Source organism: Herpailurus yagouaroundi, unplaced genomic scaffold (genome assembly GCF_014898765.1).
Source record: "Herpailurus yagouaroundi ecotype Mexico unplaced genomic scaffold, PumYag 221, whole genome shotgun sequence".
Classification (NCBI taxonomy): domain Eukaryota; kingdom Metazoa; phylum Chordata; class Mammalia; order Carnivora; family Felidae; genus Herpailurus; species Herpailurus yagouaroundi.
In genome coordinates this window covers 12,701,132-12,722,133 of record NW_024412452.1, presented here as the reverse complement: position 1 = coordinate 12,722,133, position 21,002 = coordinate 12,701,132, and the positions used below count along the sequence as shown (strand labels likewise).

At 46.9% G+C, this 21,002-nt stretch overlaps 1 protein-coding gene across 3 annotated transcripts in view; it reads right to left on the bottom strand.

Annotated features, from left to right (window-relative positions):
- The window catches only part of CLEC4F (C-type lectin domain family 4 member F), a 32,149-nt gene that overhangs the window by 4,852 nt on the left and 6,295 nt on the right, over positions 1-21,002 (bottom strand). The window contains exons 2-10 of one of the 3 annotated variants that reach the window (XM_040458603.1): positions 20,728-20,822; positions 20,434-20,567; positions 14,903-14,966; positions 14,519-14,635; positions 13,558-13,674; positions 13,128-13,238; positions 10,085-11,203; positions 5,198-5,349; positions 4,198-4,316 (exon numbers count right to left, since the gene is read on the bottom strand). In XM_040458603.1, coding sequence (XP_040314537.1) covers positions 4,198-4,316; positions 5,198-5,349; positions 10,085-11,203; positions 13,128-13,238; positions 13,558-13,674; positions 14,519-14,579 — 1,679 coding nt within the window. In that variant the 5' untranslated portion in view covers positions 14,580-14,635; positions 14,903-14,966; positions 20,434-20,567; positions 20,728-20,822. Of the gene's footprint in view, positions 1-3,066; positions 3,524-4,197; positions 4,317-5,197; positions 5,350-10,084; positions 11,204-13,127; positions 13,239-13,557; positions 13,675-14,518; positions 14,636-14,902; positions 14,967-20,433; positions 20,568-20,727; positions 20,823-21,002 lie in introns of those variants that run through there. The other 2 variants (XM_040458602.1, XM_040458601.1) reach the window with 2 other exon arrangements.

Below are 21,002 nucleotides of genomic sequence, written 5' to 3'. Positions count from 1 at the left end.
GGGCTGGGGCTGGGGCTGGGGCTGGGGCTGGGGCTGGGGCTGGGGCTTTTACTGGTGGCAAGGGTCCCTGGGCTTGGTTGGCTTTGAGCTGTAGGAATTGATAGCAGCGTATAGAAGCATAGCCACTTATAACTGGCCCTTATTAAGTAAGAGCAACACAAAGGGAGAGGGTCTTTCCAAAAGGCATGGTATAGGCATACAAGGGAGTTGGACAAAGACCCAGGCCCAGATCTGGGTATATGGGAGCAAGTGTTGTAAGAATTCCAGAGTATAGAGGGCTGGGGCATTAGCTGATAGAGGACACTCACAGTTTCTGACTATAAGCACAGGTAGATTTTTTTCTGAACTAATGACTTGCGTCATCCTCAAAATGCTGTGACATCTGCTTCCAGAATATGCTCACTCTCCTGACTAAGAAATTGTTCCCTGCCCCTAGAAAACCAAGCCTAGGAGGTCATTTCATGACAGCCAAAAATTCTGTGCCTTCTTCTCCCTATGCTAGAGCCAGGATCTCCCCTTACTCATAATGTGTAGACTCCAGCCTCTATCAGGTTGGGCCCTCATACCCTAAAAGACTGGAAATCATAGCTCTGGGAGAAAAAGCTGTGGGCACCCAAGTGGTGGCAACTGTCTATTACAGCCTATATCTATCACCAACATAATCCGTGGTCACCGAGAGTAGCAGCTATACGGTGGAGGCTGGGTGGAGCAGGCTATCACTCCAGGGTGACCAGCTGACCACTTCCTCCAGGACAACTGAGGACTTCATTCTGTCTCCCCAGATGGCTCCACTCAGTCTGTAGAGAACTAATTCCTCTGCCTTTCTGACTCTCTTGGGGAAATTTCAGCTTTCAGAACCTTCTCGATAGGGAAGAAAGGGCCAGCTCGCGCGTGAGAATTGACCCTGGAGTGTGAGCATGTTTACCTGTCCCTGTCCCATTAGCTTTAGGCCACAGACCATGGTTGGTTAGATAGATAACGAAGCTAGCTTGCTACTCCAGAATGTCACCACCAGGTTTCAGGCTCCAGGGGATTCTTCCTGCGGCTATGAGAAGGGGCAGGATGTCCTAAGTACCTCTCCTCCCTACTAGAATGCTGGCTTCGAGAGTGGGGGTGGGGTGGAATTTTATGTTTTATTCATTTTTGAATCCTGAAAACCTAGAAGAGTGCTTGATACACGGTAGAGGCACAATAAATAGTCCTCGATTGCATGAATATTGATAAAAACTAAAAGTCTTCAAGTAGACTTAATGGTCATGAATCTTTAGACATTAAAGTAATACTAAAATACATAAATCAAAAGCTATTAGAAACATAAGAACATGACAAGATAATAAACATATATAATGTTCTACATGGGAGAGTTAACACAAATAAATCCTCCTAGAGAAATTGATAGGTTGTAGGGACAACATATAAATAAGGATATTGAATATTTGAATAATGAAAATCACAAGCCTAATCTAATAAATATACCTGTGGAATATTTATAAAAAGTGAATATACCTGTGGAATATTTATAAAAAGTGAACAGATACTACTAGGCCATAAAGAAAAGCTCTATAAATTCTGCAAAAGTGGGACATATTAATATTGGCTGCTACCTGTTTTGCATAGGCTATGGAAACCATAAAACAAAGAACAGGAACACATAAAAAGAAAACAATAAACCCATCCCTATATATCTATATTGCTATAGTACAAACTACTAAGGAATAAACTATCAGGAAATCAAATTGTGCAACATAGGTAAGTCTAAAAATAATAATAACAATAAAGGTGTTTAAAAGAAATACAGCAAGGGGTGCCTGGGTGGCTCAGTCGGTTAAGCGGCCGACTTCGGCTCAGGTCATGATCTTGTGGTCCGTGAGTTCGAGCCCTGCGTCGGGCTCTGTGCTGACAGCTCAGAGCCTGGAGCCTGTTTCAGATTCTGTGTCTCCCTCTCTCTGACCCTCCCCCGTTCATGCTCTGTCTCTGTCTCAAAAATAAACAAACATTAAAAAAAATTTTTTTTAAATAAATAAAAGAAATACAGCAAAATGTTATTTCAAGCCTGTGATAGAGGAGAAGTTTCTAAGATCGATAAAAAGCTAAGAAGCCATAAAAGAAAAGGCCAAAAGAAAAGCCAAAAGGAAAATATGAATACGAACAGATTAAAGTCCTACTCAGCCAAAGATATCATACCAGGTAGAATAGATTTCCATTTCTGGTCCTAATGGAGTAGCTGGAGCAGTCCTTTTGCTGTCAGCAACTGGGAAACTGGACAAAACTCATGAAACAATTGATGAACAATTGTTTTCAGAAATTGGACAATTGCAACCCAAGTTCCTGGCTAGGGAAGCAGACAGGCTGAACCCACCAGCCCCCTAGGATTCTTCCTGGAGGCTCCTGCCAGACCCCAGTGCAGGGAGGAGAGTCCCTCCAGCACAGGGAATGACAGTTGCACTAAGTATGGAGAGAGGAAGATGGGAGTTGGGGGAGACTGAGAGTGCTAGGATTTGGGGAGGAGCATGAAGGAGAGGCAGTTGTACAGAGGAAGAGCCACAGAAACCTACATTGGGCTCCCTGTGCCTGAATGCATAGGATGGGACTCCACAAGGCCAGGCAAAGAGCTGTTCTAGAAATTCTCATTTAAATTGAGCTGGCAGAGATCCCGGTCCCTGGAAGGGGAGTGGGGCCACGAGAAAAGGCCAAAGCCAGAGATATGACATCAAGAGGAACAGTCGGGAAATGAGATGAGGCCAGCCACAGGACAGAAAGAAGTTTTTGGAGTGTTTTAAAGGCCTGGAAAAATCCAGCTCCAGGTCCATCTGCAACAAAGGAAATGCAGGAACACCTGGAATGACTATTACTTCTTGTGAATTCGTACCCCTGTAAGATGTCCCTGTGGTTTGTGTTAAACTTCTGCTGTTTTTCAAGGAACTAACTAAACATTCATAGTTATAAAGCCCTTAAACAAAGATATGCTTGTTATGCTTGATATGACAGAAGGGACATTGAGGAAGGAGACCAATCCAGGGAGAACAAAGGGTAGTGACCGTCGCAGAGACAAGCACAACGCTTTTGTGCGTTCAGTGAGTATTTATTGAGGACCCACTGTCTGACAGGCCTGTGCCGGTTGCTGAGGGGGATACAGAGGCACAATAAGCCTCTGGTCCTGAAGAGCCCTTGATCCCATTGGGTCATGTGGGGTAAATATGTTTGAAGGGTTACATGAAAGGACAGAGCAGGAAACACAAAAGGCCAAATGGAAAGCCCCAGAGAACAAGCTGGGTTCAGAGGTTCACAAGGCATCAGGTCGGCGGGGGGGGGGGGGGGGGTAGGGTGGGTCCAGAGCTGGCAGCGGTGGCCACCTTTCAGATCTGGCCTGTCTCAGGCCACATGCTGGTTGATGGGCTTCTTACAGACCCAGTGATAGGGGGTGTCACAATGCATGTCATTCCACTTCTGCTCAATATGGACACAGTCTTCTGTCTGCCCATCCTGGTGCCGCCAGTTGTCTGGCTGATTTGTGCCCCAAAACCTGGAAACAAGACGGCTTTATTCCACCAGACAAAGGAAGTGTCCCTTCCCCCGACTTTGGTATAAGGAGCTGAAGTGACATGGGTCCCTAATCTCCTGGTGGCCGTGGATGGGGACAGAGCTGGGCCCAAGGGTGCCCTAAGGGTGGCTCTGTTGAGGTTGCCTTTAGTTACTGAGGGTCAAGGGATAGGAAGGGTGTCTGAAGCTGTAAGCCCCACCCCAGAATTCACATTCAGATACCTTCTGGTGAAGGCAGGGCCTTCAAAAGTTACAGGATAGGCAACAAACAAACAAAGAACAACAACAACAATAAAAAGGCAGGAAGACCCACTCATAGGCCACTTGCCAGCCCCAGGACCTGTCTTGTTCTGATACCCCTCTGTGGAAGAGTCCACACAAGGACCACAATTATGCACACCCCGCACACATCATACACATCATACATACACACATATCATACATACATACATACCACACATCACACATACATCACATACACAACCATACATCCACTCTTTATACACACATCACACATACACATCATACACATATATCATACACAACACTAACACTTACTGGGCAGGAATACACACACAAGACAAGGACATGCAAAAGTTTCTAGCCAGACCTGCTCCAGACTCTGCTTAGGACAGCACCAGATAGTGCTGGACTCACACTCTGCTCCGGAAAGCATTGAATGGTGTCCCGTCCACCCAGCGCCAGAGGCCCTCCTTGCCCCTGTCAGTGAGGCCAATCCAGTGGTAAGAGGTACTCGTGAACTTTGCCAGAAATTCCTGCAGAGAAAAGGCAGTGTTTAATCCTATGTGAGGAGCTCATTTTCCCGGCCGTATGGAAAAGGAGTCTAGGCTGTCCTCTCCCTGGTCCTGGGACATGAAGCCCACTCCTCTGCAGGAGCTGAGCCCCTTCCTGCACCTTCCACGGTTTGTCCAGAGTTGAGGGCAGGATCCAGGTGCCCTCAGAGAAAATCCGTCTTCTCCCATGTTGACGTGATGAGTGTGCCTTCACTGGGACAAAGACCAACCATGCAATAAAAAATAGCATGGCCTTTGACAGATATACAAGAACAGCCTCAGAAGAACCACAAAGGATGGGCAGTTCTGTAAGCTGAAATGGACCAAACTCATTATGGTCCTTTGACAAGAACCCTAGTAAATTCTGGTAAGGACCTTTGGCAGATGGGCCACCCAAGGTCCATATTGCCTTTGGTGGTCCTCAAACTTCTGTGTCTGGCTTTCCCAGGAAGCCTGGGTCTCCTGCTCATGGGCCTTCCACAGCCATTGGATTAACTGGTGTTAAACTCGGGACTGACAACTAGAGCAGACGCTGAGGGGGAAGTGAGGAATGGGGAGGGACATATGCTCCCAACACTTTAAGGGCAGTCACCCATGCCACCTCTCTTTGCCCTTCCTCACTGTTGACATCTGTGGGCCTCTGGGTGCCTCCCTCATTTGTCAAGAACATCGAGGTTTGCAGTCAGTGTTTTCACCTCCAGAACAAGGCGCTCGTTGCAACCCAATAAACATCTGCTCCCTGACTGACAGAGGAAACATGCAGGAAACAGCCCAGGCTACTGCAAGAGGAGAAAGGCCAAAGCGCCAAGGTCCCTCATCCCACACCAAGCCCATCAGCACCACCCCAAGCCTGCAGCTCTGACCTGCTCCTCCTCAGAAGTCACTGAGGCCAGGTGGGCTCCCTGGGACACACAGAACTGCTCAGCCTCATGCCAAGACTTCTTGACGTGAGAAAAGTAATACAAGTTCCCGCTGTAGGCATTCCAGCCTTGAAGGATCAGCTGAAGAAGTTGATCTGGAGCAAAGGTTGGGGAGGAGAGAGAACCAGGGGCTGGATGTGGATGCCCCAGAGCTGCCCTTCCTGACCTCTCCAGGGACTGGCCACCAAGAGTCACAGGCCCACACAGCACTTGATGCCCACTGCTTGGGGGCAAGACCTGGGAGGCTGCACCACCAGCCTGATACCCAGTACAACAGAAAGCAGCCCAGGACACCTGGCTCCATCTCTCCCAGGATCTTCAGATAGCTTTGTTACCTAGGCAACACTTTCTTTCCAGACTCCTGCATTCTGGCTCCACTACCCTCTTTCCCCATTCACTGCTATCACCTGACAGTCCTCTGCCTCTCAGTTCCTGCCATCTCCCTAGAAGACTTTACAGCCATCCCGTGGTGTCAGCCATTTCCTTGACTTCATCTCCATCCACTTCAGCTGCCCATACCCCAGACCATACTCAGGACCTGGTCTACCTGACCTCCCAATGTCAAGCTCTAGTAGCTCATTCCATGAGCACAAGCATCTTGTGTTCTCAGCTCTTTCATTCCTCCCCACTATAACGCTCTGCTTTCTAACATCATCTGTACCACAGCTATTTGAAATGGGGCCACAACAGACTCGCTTATTCATTCATTTATTCTTTTGTTCAACACCCATGGTTCAGTGTTTTTTAACTTCTGTGAACCAGGGACTGTTATACAAAGACCAGTAAGACATGATTTGTGCCCTCAAGGAACGTACAGTCTAGTAAACAAGACAGATGTAAAAAGGGTGTCGAAGATGCATTCATTGAAAACCATGTGCATGCTAGAATAGAAGCATAAAAGACAGTCTGGTCTGTTTCACCTGGGCTGCAAGTGATGCTCTCAGGAAGGACTCGTACGTAGGTGAGGTTCACTTGAGCTAAGTCTTAAAAGACTGAGGAAGAGTTTGCCAGTTGGTCAGTGCCAAAGAGAGGATCCCAGGCAGGGGAAAAAGTAGACACAAAAAGCATGGAGGTGTGAAACAGCATGGCATGGCCTGATCTGTTCAAGTGCTTGGGATGGTCAGTGCATAAGGGACAGGAGACAAACTTGGACAGGCTCACCAGCACCATATCGTACATGTCATATAAAGAACTTTGGGGTTTTTTCCCCTTGTGAGCACAGGGAAGTCCTGAAGTGTTTTAAGAAGGATAGTAGTATGCTCAGATTTGCATTGTAATAATGTCAACCTGGTGACAGTGTGGAGACTAAATAGGAAGAAGCCAATCCTAACCGGGCCAGAGATAGCAATTAGAACATAGTTGCAAATGTCTCAGTAATTATGGTGAGTGTGTAAACCAGGGGTTTCAAAGTGTGGTCCCAGACCAGCAGCATCATCTGGGAATTGGTAGAAATGTAAATTTCTCAGACCCACCCAGACTGGCTGATTCTGAAATTGTTTAACAGTTGGTAGGCTTTTTTTTTTAATGTTTATTTATTTATTTTTGAGAGAGAAAGAGACAGCACAAGCAGGGGAGGAGCAGAGAGAGAGAGGGAGACACAGAATCCAAACCATGCTCCAGGCTCTGAGCTGGAGCTCAGACCCATGAACCGTGAGATAACGACCTGAGCCGAAGTCAGATGCTTAACCGACTGTGCCACCTAGGCATCCCAACAGTTGGTGTCTTAACAAACCCTCTAGGTAATCCTGATGTATTCCAAAACCTGAGAACCAGTAGTCTAAACAGGATTGGCAAACTGCAACCTGCAAGCAACCTCTTTTTATAAATAAAGTTTTATTGGAACACAGCCACATTCTTTATATACATCTTTGGCTGCTTTATTGCTACAGCAGCAGACATGTTGCAACAGAGCCTGTTCATCCAGAAGCCCAAAATATCTACTATTTGGCCCTTTAAGAAAAAGTTAAACTAATGGTTCTCAGTCCTCACTGCCCATTAGAACCATCGAAGGAACTTTTTAAAAAATTCTAATGCCCACACTGCATCCCAGATCTCCAACCCCTCCAAAAAAAGTCAGAGTTCTGGAGGTGGGTCCCAGGCATCACTATTTGTAAAGCTCCTCAGGTGATCCCAGTGTGGCCCCAAGGTGGAGAAACACAGGTCTATGCTAAAGCAGTAGGTAGACATAGGACAACAGGGGGCATTGGAGGGACATTACGGAGGGCAGACTTCCAGGCTCTGACAGACCAGGAATCCTCAATGCTGCCTGCCAAGCCCCTCATTTGTCAGCTCTCTTTAGCAGCTGCTCAAACTGTCCCCTCTCCCATCCTTAGCAAGTGACTTCCTACCCTACCTAGGAAGAGGCACCACTAAAGCTTGGCTGCCTCAGTTTCCTATTCCCACATCTGCAAACCTACTGCCACACCTCTTCCTCCTAGCCTCAGAGGTTCAAGTATTTATTGTCCCAACGCTTCAAGGTGACTCCCTCAGCCGTGTATGTCATTCCCAGTCTCTCCCTTCTCCAACCTCCTCCCTCTTTGCTGGCTCCTTTCTCCCATCTTCAGACCAAGCCTATCCTCTTAATCTAGAAAAACCCTCTCAAGGAAGTTCACCAAAATGTTAGCAGTGGGATCATACAGAAAATATAGAACTTTTCATGGAAATACAAGTGGTTGTTTTCTCATCATTTTCTTTCTCAATATTGGCCACGTTGTCTATAATTAATATGGAGGTTTTATAATGTAAATATCGATTACGTGTTTTTTTCATCCCTCCCTCCACCATGTCACCCCCTCTCCCCCACAGCCTCCTCTGCTCCTCAGCCGAGGTCCTTGAATGGCTTGTGCACTTGAGCTCTCATTCACACCCTGCTGATGGTGGTCTGGCCTCTAGGCCACACACAACTCTCCACTGGAACTTCATTACCAATGACTTCTTAATTGCCCAGTGTCAGCGGGTGCTTATTGGTTATTTCACATGACCTCTCAGGCATTTGCTAGAACTAGCTCCTTCCTTCTTGAAGTTCCCTCCTTCCTTGACTTCCCCAACTGCACATCTCCTGGTTCTATTCCTTCCTCTAAGACTGCCTTTCTAATAGTCTCCTTCAAAAACTCATCTTTTCCTTCTTGCCACCTGAAGGTTGACTTTCTGTTTCTGCCCTCAGCCTTTTTCCCCACAAAGCATTTTATTGTATGCAATGCCTCCTGCCTCCACCAACACCCACTGCCACAACCAGAACCAACATAACCACAGCTTCCACATCTGAGTCTGCATCCAGGGCCTGTCACCTACACTCCACACAGCACGCAGATGACAGCCACTTGAATATCCCCAAAGCATCTCAGGCTCAGCATGTCCAAATCTCACTGCTCTTCTCCCTTCTTTTATTCCCTCTCAGTCAGGAGGCCCATCTAGTCAGCCTCTTTGAAGCCCTTCAATAGACCCTCATTTCCTAGAAGATGCAACCCAAACTCAGAAGCCTTCCACATCCAGCTGATATGTCTCCAGGTCTGCCTAAAGATTTTTTTAATGTTATTCGTTTTGAGAGAGAGAGACAGAGACAGAGAGACAGAGCACGAGCAGGAGAGAGGCAGAGAGAGAGGGAGACACAGAATCCTAAGAAGGCTGCAGGCTCTGAGCTGTCAGCACAGAGCCCAATGTGGGGCTTGAACTTACGAACCTTAAGATCATGACCTGAGCCGAGGTTGGACGCTTAACTGACTGAGCCACCCAGATGCCCCTAGCATAGTGATTTTCAAAGTGCAGTCATCAACCCATTCATGGGAGGCATCAGGGTCTTTTGGTTTTCTGGGGTTTTTTGTTTTTTGTTTTTATAAAAGATTATAGGGGTGCCTGGGTGGCTCAGTTGGTTGAGCACCTAAACTCTTGATTTCAGCTCAGGTCATGATCTCATGGTCATGGGATCAAGCCCCATGTTGGGCTCCACACTGAGCATGGAGCCTGCTTAGGATTCTCTCTATATATCCCTCTGCCCTCCCCCACCCATCAAATAAAAAAAATAATAGATTATAAAATATCAGAGTGCATCCATGTGTTAAAATGTTTGCTTTTGAAATGTGTGTGTGTGTGTGTGTGTGTGTGTGTGTGTGTATGCATATGTGTGTGAGAGAGAGAGTGAGAGAGAGATACACATAATTATACTGGGTCACAATATAAAATTAATTTCAGGCTGTGCTTACATTCCAAACAGTTTTAAAGCCACCATCCTGGCCCCTGCCTACTAACCTCTCATCAACTGCCCTCTTGGCCACAGTCCAGTCACAGAACTGCCTGAAGTTTTCTGAACCTCATGGTTTCACATCTTCATGACTATGAACCTGCCACCCTCTTACCCTACTTGTTTGGCAAACACCTATGAGTCCTTCAGGGCCCAGTTCAAGGGCCATCTTCTCTGCAAAGCATCTTTTAATCCTTTGTCCTCCAAAAAATTTCTCCCCCCTCAGAAGATCCCTTGTCTATATCAGAGGACATCAACCTCAGAAGATCCCTTCTCCCTCCTCTTTGCTCCTCTCTACCCCAGTTCCTAGAGCTGTCCCTTACCTAACACCTCTTGCACCTCTCTGCATGTCTTCCACACATCGTTCGTTTCTGAAGTATTGTTTTGTCACTCTGGCCAGATGACAAGCAACTTGAGAGCAGGGTAAGCTGCCTTATGCCACCTTTACCACTGCCTAGGATTCAGCCCTTCCCCAGCATCCAGCCTCCTTCCTAGGGGGATACGTGCTGAAGTAAGCAAAAGACTGAAGGGACAGAAGACTCTAGCCACCCAAAAGACTATATGTCCCGGCCAAGCCCTCGCCTCCCACTTACTTTGTGTCCTCTGTAGCTGCTCCTGGGAACCAAAGGCCACACGGAGTGTCTCCAGGCGACTCTGCTCCTCCTGGATTCTCGTAGTTAGTGTTTTGGTGTCCTGTAGATCCCCTTTTAACCTCTGGATCTCAGCACTGGCCTTCTGCAGATTGCTCTCTAACATCTGGGTCTTGGAATCTAAGGCTGAAGCAGACTTCATTCCTTGTTTTAGGGTCTGTATCTCTCTGCTGGCATTTTTCAAATAACCATTTAACACCTGAATCTTGGAATCTAAGGCATTGGCATTTTCTAGCTCTGTTTTTAATAACTGGATCTGAGCATCTGTCTGCTCCAGATGGTGACTTGCTTCTTGGGTCTGGGCAGTGACAGTCTCTAAATCTCTTTTTAACAAGTGAATCTCATCACCTGCCCTTTTGAAATGATCTCTTAATAACTGGATTTCAGAGCTGGCATTGTCTAAATGGCCTTTCAGAAAAGTCTGGGTCTGGGAGTTTAAAGCATTTGCATTTTGCAGGCTTCCCTTTACCCTCTGGATCTCAGCATTGGCTCCTTCCAAACTGCTTCTTAAAACCTGATTTTGGGCCCTTAAATCATGGACACTATCCAACTGGCCTCTCAAAACATGGATCTGAGCATTAGCATTCTTTAAGCTACTGTTTGCCAGCTGGGCCTGGGCATTTGCCATTTCCAGCCCTGCCTTCAATATCTGAATTTCAGTGTTGGCATTTTCTAAGCCTCCATTCAACATGTGGAGATCAATGCTGGCATTTTCTAAACTGCTTTTTAAGAAACTGTAGGTCTGGGAATTTAAAGTGTTTGCCTTTTCCAGATCTCCTTTTAGCTTCTGGATCTCAGCACTGGCACCTTCCACGGAACTCCTTAACAGCTGGGTCTGGAAAGTCAAGGTACTGGCAACCTGTAGAACTCCTTTTACCATCTGGATGTCAGCACTGGCATTTTCCAGATGACCACTGAGCACCTGGATCTGAGAACTGACATTGTCCACTCTACAAGTCAACGTCTGCATCTCCATGCTCCAGGTGCTGGAATTCTCCACGTGGCTTTTAAACATCTGGATAGTCTCTTGCCACTCTGCCACCCTGCCAGAGTGGTGGGAATCTGGAGGGAGTAAAGGGAGAAGGTAGCCACAGAGGCCAGTTGCATAGGGAAGCATTAATTAAATGGGCCAACCACAGTGTTCTTGAAATTTCTGAGGGAAATGTCTAAGACACAGCACTGAGTGCTCCTTAAGCTGCCTCTTGCTCACTGCACCCACCCAGCCCCTGGGAATGAGCATGCTGAGATAGTGAGCCAAAAATTTAAATAAATAAAGGCCTATTTAGCTGTCCCCCCATGAACTGAGGGGCAGAAGGATTGCCATACTTGCCTATGTAAACTAGCTATCAAGAAGAATCATGCTGGTCAGGCGTGGATTATTTTGCCATTGTAATTGAACTTGAAAGTAACCGATTATATCATTTAGAGCTGCTGAAGCTTAACTCCACTAAAATTTCACTATCAGATGGGTCAGTATGAAAAAGAAAATAGGTATGAGTAAAGCCCATGTTTAGTCTTCCACTATATTTGCACACCAAGCACAAAGCCTCTTGATTCATCATTGTTACTTCTTAAAAACTGTGTAGACAACAAACGTAGTTTTCTGATCACAAATTCCAGAAACTCAACAACATAGGTACCTGTTGGGTTCAGTGGGTACCTGTTCAATCCACAGGGCTATGGTGGAGACCCTCCGGGTGATACTAGACCCTAGAACCTTCTTAACGGGCTGGCACACCCAATGTTAACATCAAGCAAGAGTCCCAACAGAAGTTGAGGATATGGGAGACCTGAGTGAAAGCCCTGATCATTGGGGTGATTCAGGGAACTCACAGCCCCTTTCATCTGCATGGTCTTTCCCACCAGACCCACCTGCAGCTGCCTCTGGTCCTCCTAGCACCCGTTGCTCACCTCACAAGCTAAGACCTTATCTCAGACTTTCATGGTCTAAGACTCTTGATTCCAGCCTTCTCTCAGGAATAGAGTGAAGAACCCAAGTAGGAAGGGACCCTTTCTGGAAGATCCCTGCCCTATGCCTCATGCCCTATCTAGGTAAGTGTATGAGGCCTCAGCCACTGTGCTGAGGCAAGGCCAGGTGGGGCCAGGTGGCCTTTGAAGGTGCCTTGTAAAGATAGACAAATACATCAATGGAACAGAATAGAGAATCCAGGAGTAGACCCACATATATATATATGGATAATTGATTTTCAACAAAGTCACAAAAGTAATTCATGACAATCTTTTCAACAGTGTGGCAACAATTGTCTATCCACCTGCAAAATAAAAATTCACTTCATCCTCACACCATTATATAAAACTCAACTCAAAATTGATCATAGGCCTAAATGTAAAGCCAAAAAGTGTGAAATTTCCAGGAGGAAACATAGGAAAATGTCTTTGTGACCTCAGGATAGGTTTCCAATATGAAACCAAAAGTACAATCCACAAAAGAAAAAGAAATTGATAAATTAGACTTTATTAAAATTTAAATCTGGTCAAGAGAACGAAAAGACAAGCCATAAACCAAGAGAAAATATTTGCAAATTACATGACTGATAAAGGACCAAAAAGAGTACATACTATATGATCAATTTTACATAAAACTCTAGAAAAAGCTAATTAATCTATATTACCACAAGTAGATCAGTGGTTGCCTGGGGAATAAAGGGAGGCGGGGAGAGGGAAGGATGACAAAGGGCACAAGTAAACTTTGGGAGGAGGAATATGCTCATTATCTTGATTGTGGTGATGGTTTCACAGGTATACATGTAAGTCAAAACTTATCTGATTGTACACTTTCAATATTGTAATTTATTATCTGTCAGTTATACCTCAATAAAGCTGGTTTTTAAAAAGATCATGTCTTTCTGTAAGAAGACTGGAACACATTCAGGGGTCTGGGGGCATCAGAGGAGAGGCTTCTCCTAGAGTCTGGGTATCTGAATGCCCCAGCTCCCCCACCCCACCCTGCCCTGTGGCTACTCACTGTAGGGTTCCACAGGTAACTGGCTGGTCGTGTTGTCCTCTCCGGCAATCATGGCGGAAAACTCTTGGAAAGAGGCATATGGCTCCAAAGGAAGTCTTGGCTTCTGTAGAACTGAGACACCCATTCCCGAGGGGTCAGCACAGGCTCTCTGCACTAAGGCTGGGAGAACAGGCTGCCCCACCCCCCGGGGTTCCAGAAGGAGGGAGATGGCACTAAGGACCTCTCAGACTTTCCTCCATGGGCCTTGGCTCTTGGGAGGCTCCCCTTGGACAGGGACCTTGGATGAGTCCCAGGAAAGATCTGGTTAAGGCCTGGGGTCAGAGATAGACTGACTCTTCTGGGAGTAGAGGGTATGCATCTGGTCCCTGTGGGACTTCTATGCAGGAAGATGGAGAGAGTTGGTGGGGGGTCAGGTCACTTAGGAGCTTACCCATAACAAAGAGAACCACCAGCAAGGAGGCAACAGTCACAGCCATAACCGTCAGGGTGGTCTGAACAAGCCTTGGCCTCCTGGGGGCTGCAGGAGCCCCTGCCGCAGAGTCCAGCCCTACAAGGGAGAAGCTAGTGTACAGGAGGAGAATGTGTTGTGTGGGCTGGACAGGATTCGCTCAGTCTCTTGGACTGTCCGATGAGGATAAGAACATTGGCCACACTTATCATGCAGGCGGGAAATAAAGCACTTGGAAGCGTTTGCCAGAGCTAACTGGGGGTGTGGTAGCAACACAAAGGTAAAGAGAAGACCACAACCCAAAACCTAGAGGAGGTGCACAGGGCAGAACCCAGCACAGAGAAGGGCAACAAACATGCAGTGTGCATGAAAGAAGAAAGGAGGGAGACAGGGAGGGACAGAGAAGGAGCCTGACCTCTGAGTCCCAGGGCTAGGCTTGCTCTTGAACCCTGACCAGAGCAGGACTCACAGCCCTTTGGGACCACTGCCTCACCCATAACCTGACACAGGTCAGTGCTGGAGCCTCCCTCTGCAGGGTCATAAAGCCCTGCATGGATGTCCTAGGAGTGTGGAGGTGTGGTTAGGGATAAATAGTGTACAGAGAAATCTATTCCAAGGCGGAGAGACACCAGTCTGGAGCCCCTGAGGCCTTGTGGGGCCAGCCCAATATGCAGAGATGGGACTCAAAACCAGGTCCCTCTGAATTCAGTTTATTCTTTCTATTGACATGTTACCATCCCCAAGGAAAAGGGTCTGGGGAGGTTCACACAGACACTAGGGTGTGCGCCAGGCTCTCCATCCTCACCTAACCCACCTTCAGCCCTTGCCTGTTTATTCTGGAGGCTGAGACAGTGAGGAGCCAAGCTCTGGCCTGCCAGGGAGGGGCTGGGAGACAAACAAGCCAATTCCTAATGAGGACAGGCTCATGCCTCAGTTTTCTCACCTTGGGGCTGCAGGGAGACACTCTGGTTGTCTGTGAAAAAGTGGACCTTGTCACAATTCATATCGTCTTCCTTTATCCTCCAATGCTCCTCCCTGCTGCGGACTCCAACGGGGCTGTCTGGTGGGCCAGTAGGGATAGGAAGGGAAGCTGAGATACCCCGGACTTATATGGCCCTGAGTAGGGCCTGACCATCCTGGAAGCTCTGCCCCCCTCCCCTGCTGATTCTGCAGAATCACCCCAGTGGTGTCCTTCCCCTCCAAGCTCCCAGGCGCCAGACTGCCCTGCCCTCCCCTCAAGCCCATCACCCCAACCACCACTTTCCAGCATAGCTCCCAAAGCTAGCCTCAAATACTGTTTCACTGGCCTCCGGAGGGGGTGCAGGTCCTTCTCAGCTTCGTAGAAAAACATCCTTGTTACGGGTGGCTGATTCTTAATCCTAGCCCAGACCCTCGAAAGTAACAGGAAGTCAGGTAAGGGGAGGAGGAGCTGGGTAAGTGCAGCAGGGATTTGCAGGCCAAAGGTAGGGCTGAGGTGACTCTTGCCCACTTAGGACTTCACAACTGGCAGGGGAGGGAAGGGTCTGTAGTAGAATAAAAAGTATATTTGGTGTTGGGGCACCTGGGTGGCTCAGCCAGTTAAGTGTCTGACTTTGGCTCAGGTCAGTATCTGACGGAGCCCTGCACTGAGATGTCAGCTCAGAGACTGCTTCAGGTCCTCTGTTCCCCTCTCTCTGCCCCTCCCCGTGCTCTCACTCTCAAAAATAAATAAACATTTAAAAAATTTAAAAAAAAATAAAACTTCAGATCTTCTGTCCCCCTCTCTCTACCCCTCCCCTTTCTCTGCCCCTCCTCCTCTCTGTCCCTGCCCCGCGCGCTCTCTCTCTCTCTCTCAAAAATAAATAAAATAAACATTTTTTTAAAAGTGTATTTGTCAGCAAAGGAAACAACCAACAAAACTAAAAGGCAACCGACGGAATGGGAAAAGATATTTGCAAATGACATATCGGACAAAGGGCTAGTATCCAAAATCTATAAAGAGCTCACCAAACTCCACACCCGAAAAGCAAATAACCCAGTGAAGAAATGGGCAGAAAACATGAATAGACACTTCTCTAAAGAAGACATCTGGATGGCCAACAGGCACATGAAAAGATGTTCAGCGTCATTCCTTATCAGGGAAATACAAATCAAAACCACACTCAGGTATCACCTCACGCCAGTCAGAGTGGCCAAAATGAACAAATCAGGAGACTATAGATGCTGGAGAGGATGTGGAGAAACGGGAACCCTCTTGCACTGTTGGTGGGAATGCAAATTGGTGCAGCCGCTCTGGAAAGCAGTGTGGAGGTTCCTCACAAAATTAAAAATAGACCTACCCTATGACCCAGCAATAGCACTGCTAGGAATTTATCCAAGGGACACAGGAGTACTGATGCATAGGGGCACTTGTACCCCAATGTTCATAGCAGCACTCTCAACAATAGCCAAATTATGGAAAGAGCCTAAATGTCCATCAACTGATGAATGGATAAAGAAATTGTGGTTTATATACACTATGGAATACTACGTGGCAATGAGAAAAAATGAAATATGGCCTTTTGTAGCAACGTGGATGGAACTGGAGAGTGTGATGCTAAGTGAAATAAGCCATACAGAGAAAGACAGATACCATATGGTTTCACTCTTATGTGGATCCTGAGAAACTTAACAGGAACCCATGGGGGAGGGGAAGGAAAAAAAAAAAAGAGGTTAGAGTGGGAGAGAGCCAAAGCATAAGAGACTGTTGAGAACTGAGAACAAACTAAGGGTTGATGGGGGGTGGGAGGGAGGAGAGGGTGGGTGATGGGTATTGAGGAGGGCACCTTTTGGGATGAGCACTGGGTGTTGTATGGAAACCAATTTGACAATAAATTTCATATATAAATAAAAAAAAAATCAAATAAATAAATAAATAAATAAAAGTGTATTTGGTCTTTGTCCCAGTTCCTTGGAATTTCCCAAGTGATAGGAGTATTTTTTATTTTTCATAAAGAGCCCCTTTTGAGCATACTTGAGCTTATGCTAATGAAGTGACTCACGATGGGCCCCTAGATGGTTTCAGGATAGGAACTGATCCCAGAAAAACCAAACTCCCACCTATCCAACCCCATCCCCACCCTGGACTTCCAGGTGGGAGAGGGGGCCTGGAGATTGGGTTACAAAAGATTTGAGGAACTTTCAAGGACTTTCCTCATTAGTGAATACATCCACAAGCCAGAGGGTGTCACATCCTAACTCCACAGGAACAGAGGCTATTGTGCTCTGGACTCTTCTGAGCCTAGCCCTACGTATCTCTCCATATCTCTTCATCTGGCTTTTCATTTGTATCCTTTATTGTAAACTGTAATAGTAAACAGTGATTTCCTGAGTTCTGCGAGTCATTCTAGTGAATTATCAAAGCTAGGGAGGGTCACCGGAGTCCCCCAACTTGCAGTCGGCTGCACAGATGTGTGGGTTGCCCGGAGACTCCACTTGCGGGTGGAATCTGAAGTGGGGGCAATCTTGTGGGACTTAGCCCTTCACCTGTGGGGTCTGTGCCGACTCCAAAAGTCACTGTGAGAATACCAGCTCGATGTCAGAGAATTGGTTGGTATCAGAAAACAGCAAATGGGACCCAACTTGATCCAATTTTGCCCCTCTGGCCAATTGGATCCATGCTCCCTTGAGTCGATTGAGTTTGGGACAAACTAAGAAAGAAACTGATGGATAAGCCAATGTGCAGCTTTGCAGTGAGACTGCAACTTCCCTGCTTCAGGGAGTCCCTGCTGCTTGTGGGCCTGGACTTAGAAAACAGGGAAGTGAGACATCCTGGTGGAGCCATGTGAGCCCAAAGTCCCCAGCCCCACAAGGGGGTAAACAGCTGAGCAGAATGAATACTTCCACTGGCTGGTCATCACACCCTTCCCTAAGTCAGTTCTGAGGTTAATGGTGGATTCTTGTTCCTTGGTTCCCCAATACTTCAGATGGTTATAATCTTATCAAAATGGATCACATTTTCTCTAACTCATAACAGTCTAATTACATATTTGTCCTCTATCTCACCAGTAACCCGTTTACAAGATGTCGGTTCTACCTGGCAAATGGCTTGTGCCATCCTTATTGTTGCTTTTTCCTATTTTCACGCTATTTTTTCCTATTTTCACGCTCAGTTTCTACATCCTGTTCCCAAATCCCAGAGTCAGCTTCCCACAGACCCTCTGAGTGCTAAAAAGTCTGCAGCCCAAATGCAATGTTGGAGAAGCCATCCTTCAAGCGCCTCATCCCGAGGCAGGGTCAGGAGAACAGCCTCCGTCTAAGAGGAGCTCCTGTCATGGATGCTACTGTCAACTCAGCCAGCTGAGTGCACAGCTGATATGCAGGGTGAGGAAGGAGGCGGTTTCCTGTATATACAGTTCATGATGCCATGGCAGTGTGTGTGTGTGTGTGTGTGTGTGTGTGTGTGTGTGTGTGTGTGTCGAGTGTGGAGCCATCACCTGTTGGCCTGTTACCTCCTGTCCATTGAAAGCTGACCTGAGAGGAAAGGACACAGGAGGAACGTGAAGGCATCCATTTCTGGAGCAGTCAACAGCTCTGCCTGAGACCCCACGAGTGTTGAGCAAACACTTTCACCTTTGTAAAAGGGTAGCTGCTTGAGGTACCTCCCCAGAGGCCCATAAGAGGCCCTGGGGTGGCGAAAGAAAAGCAAGGGCCTGCCTTGATTTCCATCTCCCCACACACAGGAGGGGCCCAGGCCAAACCCACTCAGAAGCTGATTCTTCTTGGGACCTGAGAAGCTGAGGGAGCCTTAAAAGCAGAACTGAAAGGGGCAGAGTCTGGGCTAAGACAGGGCATAGTGCTGCAGAGGTGGTCGCCTCAGGTGTGACCAGCAGGACTCCCCATCCTGCCCCTGCTTCTCTGTCCCCATTCCCCTCCCTATCCCAGTCTCCCAGCTCTTTTTTTTTTTTTAATGTTTATTTATTTTATGAGAGAGAGACAGCATAAGCAGGGAAGGTGCAGAGAGAGAAACACACACAGAATCTGAAGCAGGCTCCAGACTTTGAGCTGTCAGCATAGAGCCCCACACAGGGCTCAAACTCAAGGAGGGCAAGACCATGACCTGAGCCAAAGCCAGACATTTAACCGACTGAGCCACCCAGGCACTCCAGGCATCCAGCTCTTATTTCTCCTTCAAGAACACCATCTGCCAGCAGGAAACAATGGATTGCTACATCCTTGCTGAGAGGTTTCTCTGTTCTCTGGCCAGAATAAATCAAATGGACATTTTATACATTAATACCAGAACCATTCATCAGCTAGAACCTCTTACACATTGGTTTTTCCTTCCCTACTGAAGGGTACAGAGCCATACTCTTAGAGATGCAGACTCGTAGCTGCAGAAGCTTTTCAGTCACCCATATCAATCCCTATCAACACACGATGGTCAGCTGTCTTCCAGGAAGTAGCTAGATTCAGCAGTTTTGATGGAAAGGAGAGAGAGGCCCTGAGCAGTCTCCTGTCTCCAGGCATCTCTCCTGGTATTTGTCTTAAGAACGATGCTTCCCTCCTCCTCAGCCTGTCCAGTAGGGGTGAGGCTAAACCCATACCCAATTCCCAGCCCCAGGAATGAGTTTATGGCTTGATCTCCCTTATTGCTTCAGGGATGAGCATGTGACCCAATGCTGGATTTTTGTTGGAGATTGTAGGCGTGGAGCTACCCAGATTGCTACTGGGGAGAGTCTGCCTGGCCCTGACACTAAACCTGATGCAGCCAGAGTCAGGGCTGGAAAGAGGCAGCTTTGGGGCAGGATGTGAGCCCCTGTACCCAGCTTCACAAAGGGTCCCAACTTTGCTTCCCACAGCAAATCCAACAACAACAACAACAACAATCCATCACATCACAAGCATCAATGCACCATCTTGCCCGGCTTTAATTTGGTTAATCTTTGTTTGTTTGCTTGTTTGTTTGTTTGTTTGTTTGTTTTGAGAGGGAGAGAGAGCACAAGCCAGGAAAGGGCAGGGAGAGAATCCCAAGTGGGCTCCAGACTGTTAGAGCCTGACGAGGAGTTCAATCCCATGAACCCATGAGATCATGACCTGACCCGAAATCCAGAGTCAGAAGATTAACCAACTGAGCCACCCAGGTGCCCTTAACTGGGTTAATCCTCTAACTGTTCTCCCTGTCTTTAGTCTTGCTCCTCTCAAGTCTTGTCACCATATTGCAGGCATAATGATTTTTTTTTTAATTAGGTATCCATACACACATGATCTAGCTCCCTCAGCTAAGAAGAAGCAATGACACCCCAGTTGCAGTGACCACACACACAGTACCCAAATCTTGGTTTCTAATATCATTATCCAAAAAAATTAAACCAGGGCTCCTTGGAGAAATGGCTGATTCTAGGACCAGGGCAGAAAATATACAAAATTAATCTGTAGTATTTTGTCACGCTTGGAAATAAAGAGATGTTTTTTAAAATGATGAAAGAATGTTAAAAAACACATAGGAGTCACCTGAAAGAGCTCCTAATGGCCAAAACTGGAACAATTTGAGCAAGAAAATAAATGAAGTACTATTGGACTATAACCCAAAGCATAAAACCCATGAATCCATACTGATAAGTAAACATTTGAATAAATAAGCAAATAGATAAATCTCCCACACAGAAAAATTCCAAATAATTTGTGTACATACTTGAATCTCAAGAAAGTAGAGCACACCTCCCCATTGCTTAAGTGTGGGCTGCACACAGTGATTGCTATGGTCTGAATGTTTGTGTCCCCCCCCCCAATTTGTATGTTGAAATCCTAACCCCCAATTTGATGGTATTAGGAGGTGGAGCCTTTGGGAGGCATTAAGTCATGAGGTAGAGTCCTCATTAATGGGATTAGTGCACTTACAATAGAGGTCCCAGAGAACTTGCCTGCCCCTTCCATCATGCAGAAGGATACAATAAGACACAAGAGTCGGTGACTGGAGGAAGCCCTCACTCAACCACGGTGGCACCCTCATCTTGGATTTCCAGGCTCCAGACCTGTGAGAAATAAATTTTTGTTGTTTATAAGCTACTTGATCTGTGGTATTCTATTATAGCATCCCAAATGCACTAAGACTGAGACTTCCTTCCAGAGAGCACAAAATGGAAAGGGGGGGAGAGGAGTAATTTTGCAGTAAGCGAACCTGACAAACATTACCTCAGCCTGGAGATCAAGGGCAGCACCCAATAACGAGTCATGTCGACAGTGTGTACCCATGATGAGAATAGCACTTTATCTCTGAGGTCTTCCTCCTAAAACACATCACCCTAGTTGGATAAAAAATATCAGATGAACCCAAATTGAGGGACAGTCTATAAAATATCTGACCAGTTCTCCACAAAATTGACAAGGTTACCAAAAACAAGGAAAGTCTAGGTGCAGGCAGAGTTAAGACGGCGGAGAAGTAGGGGGACCAGGATTTTCCTCGTCCC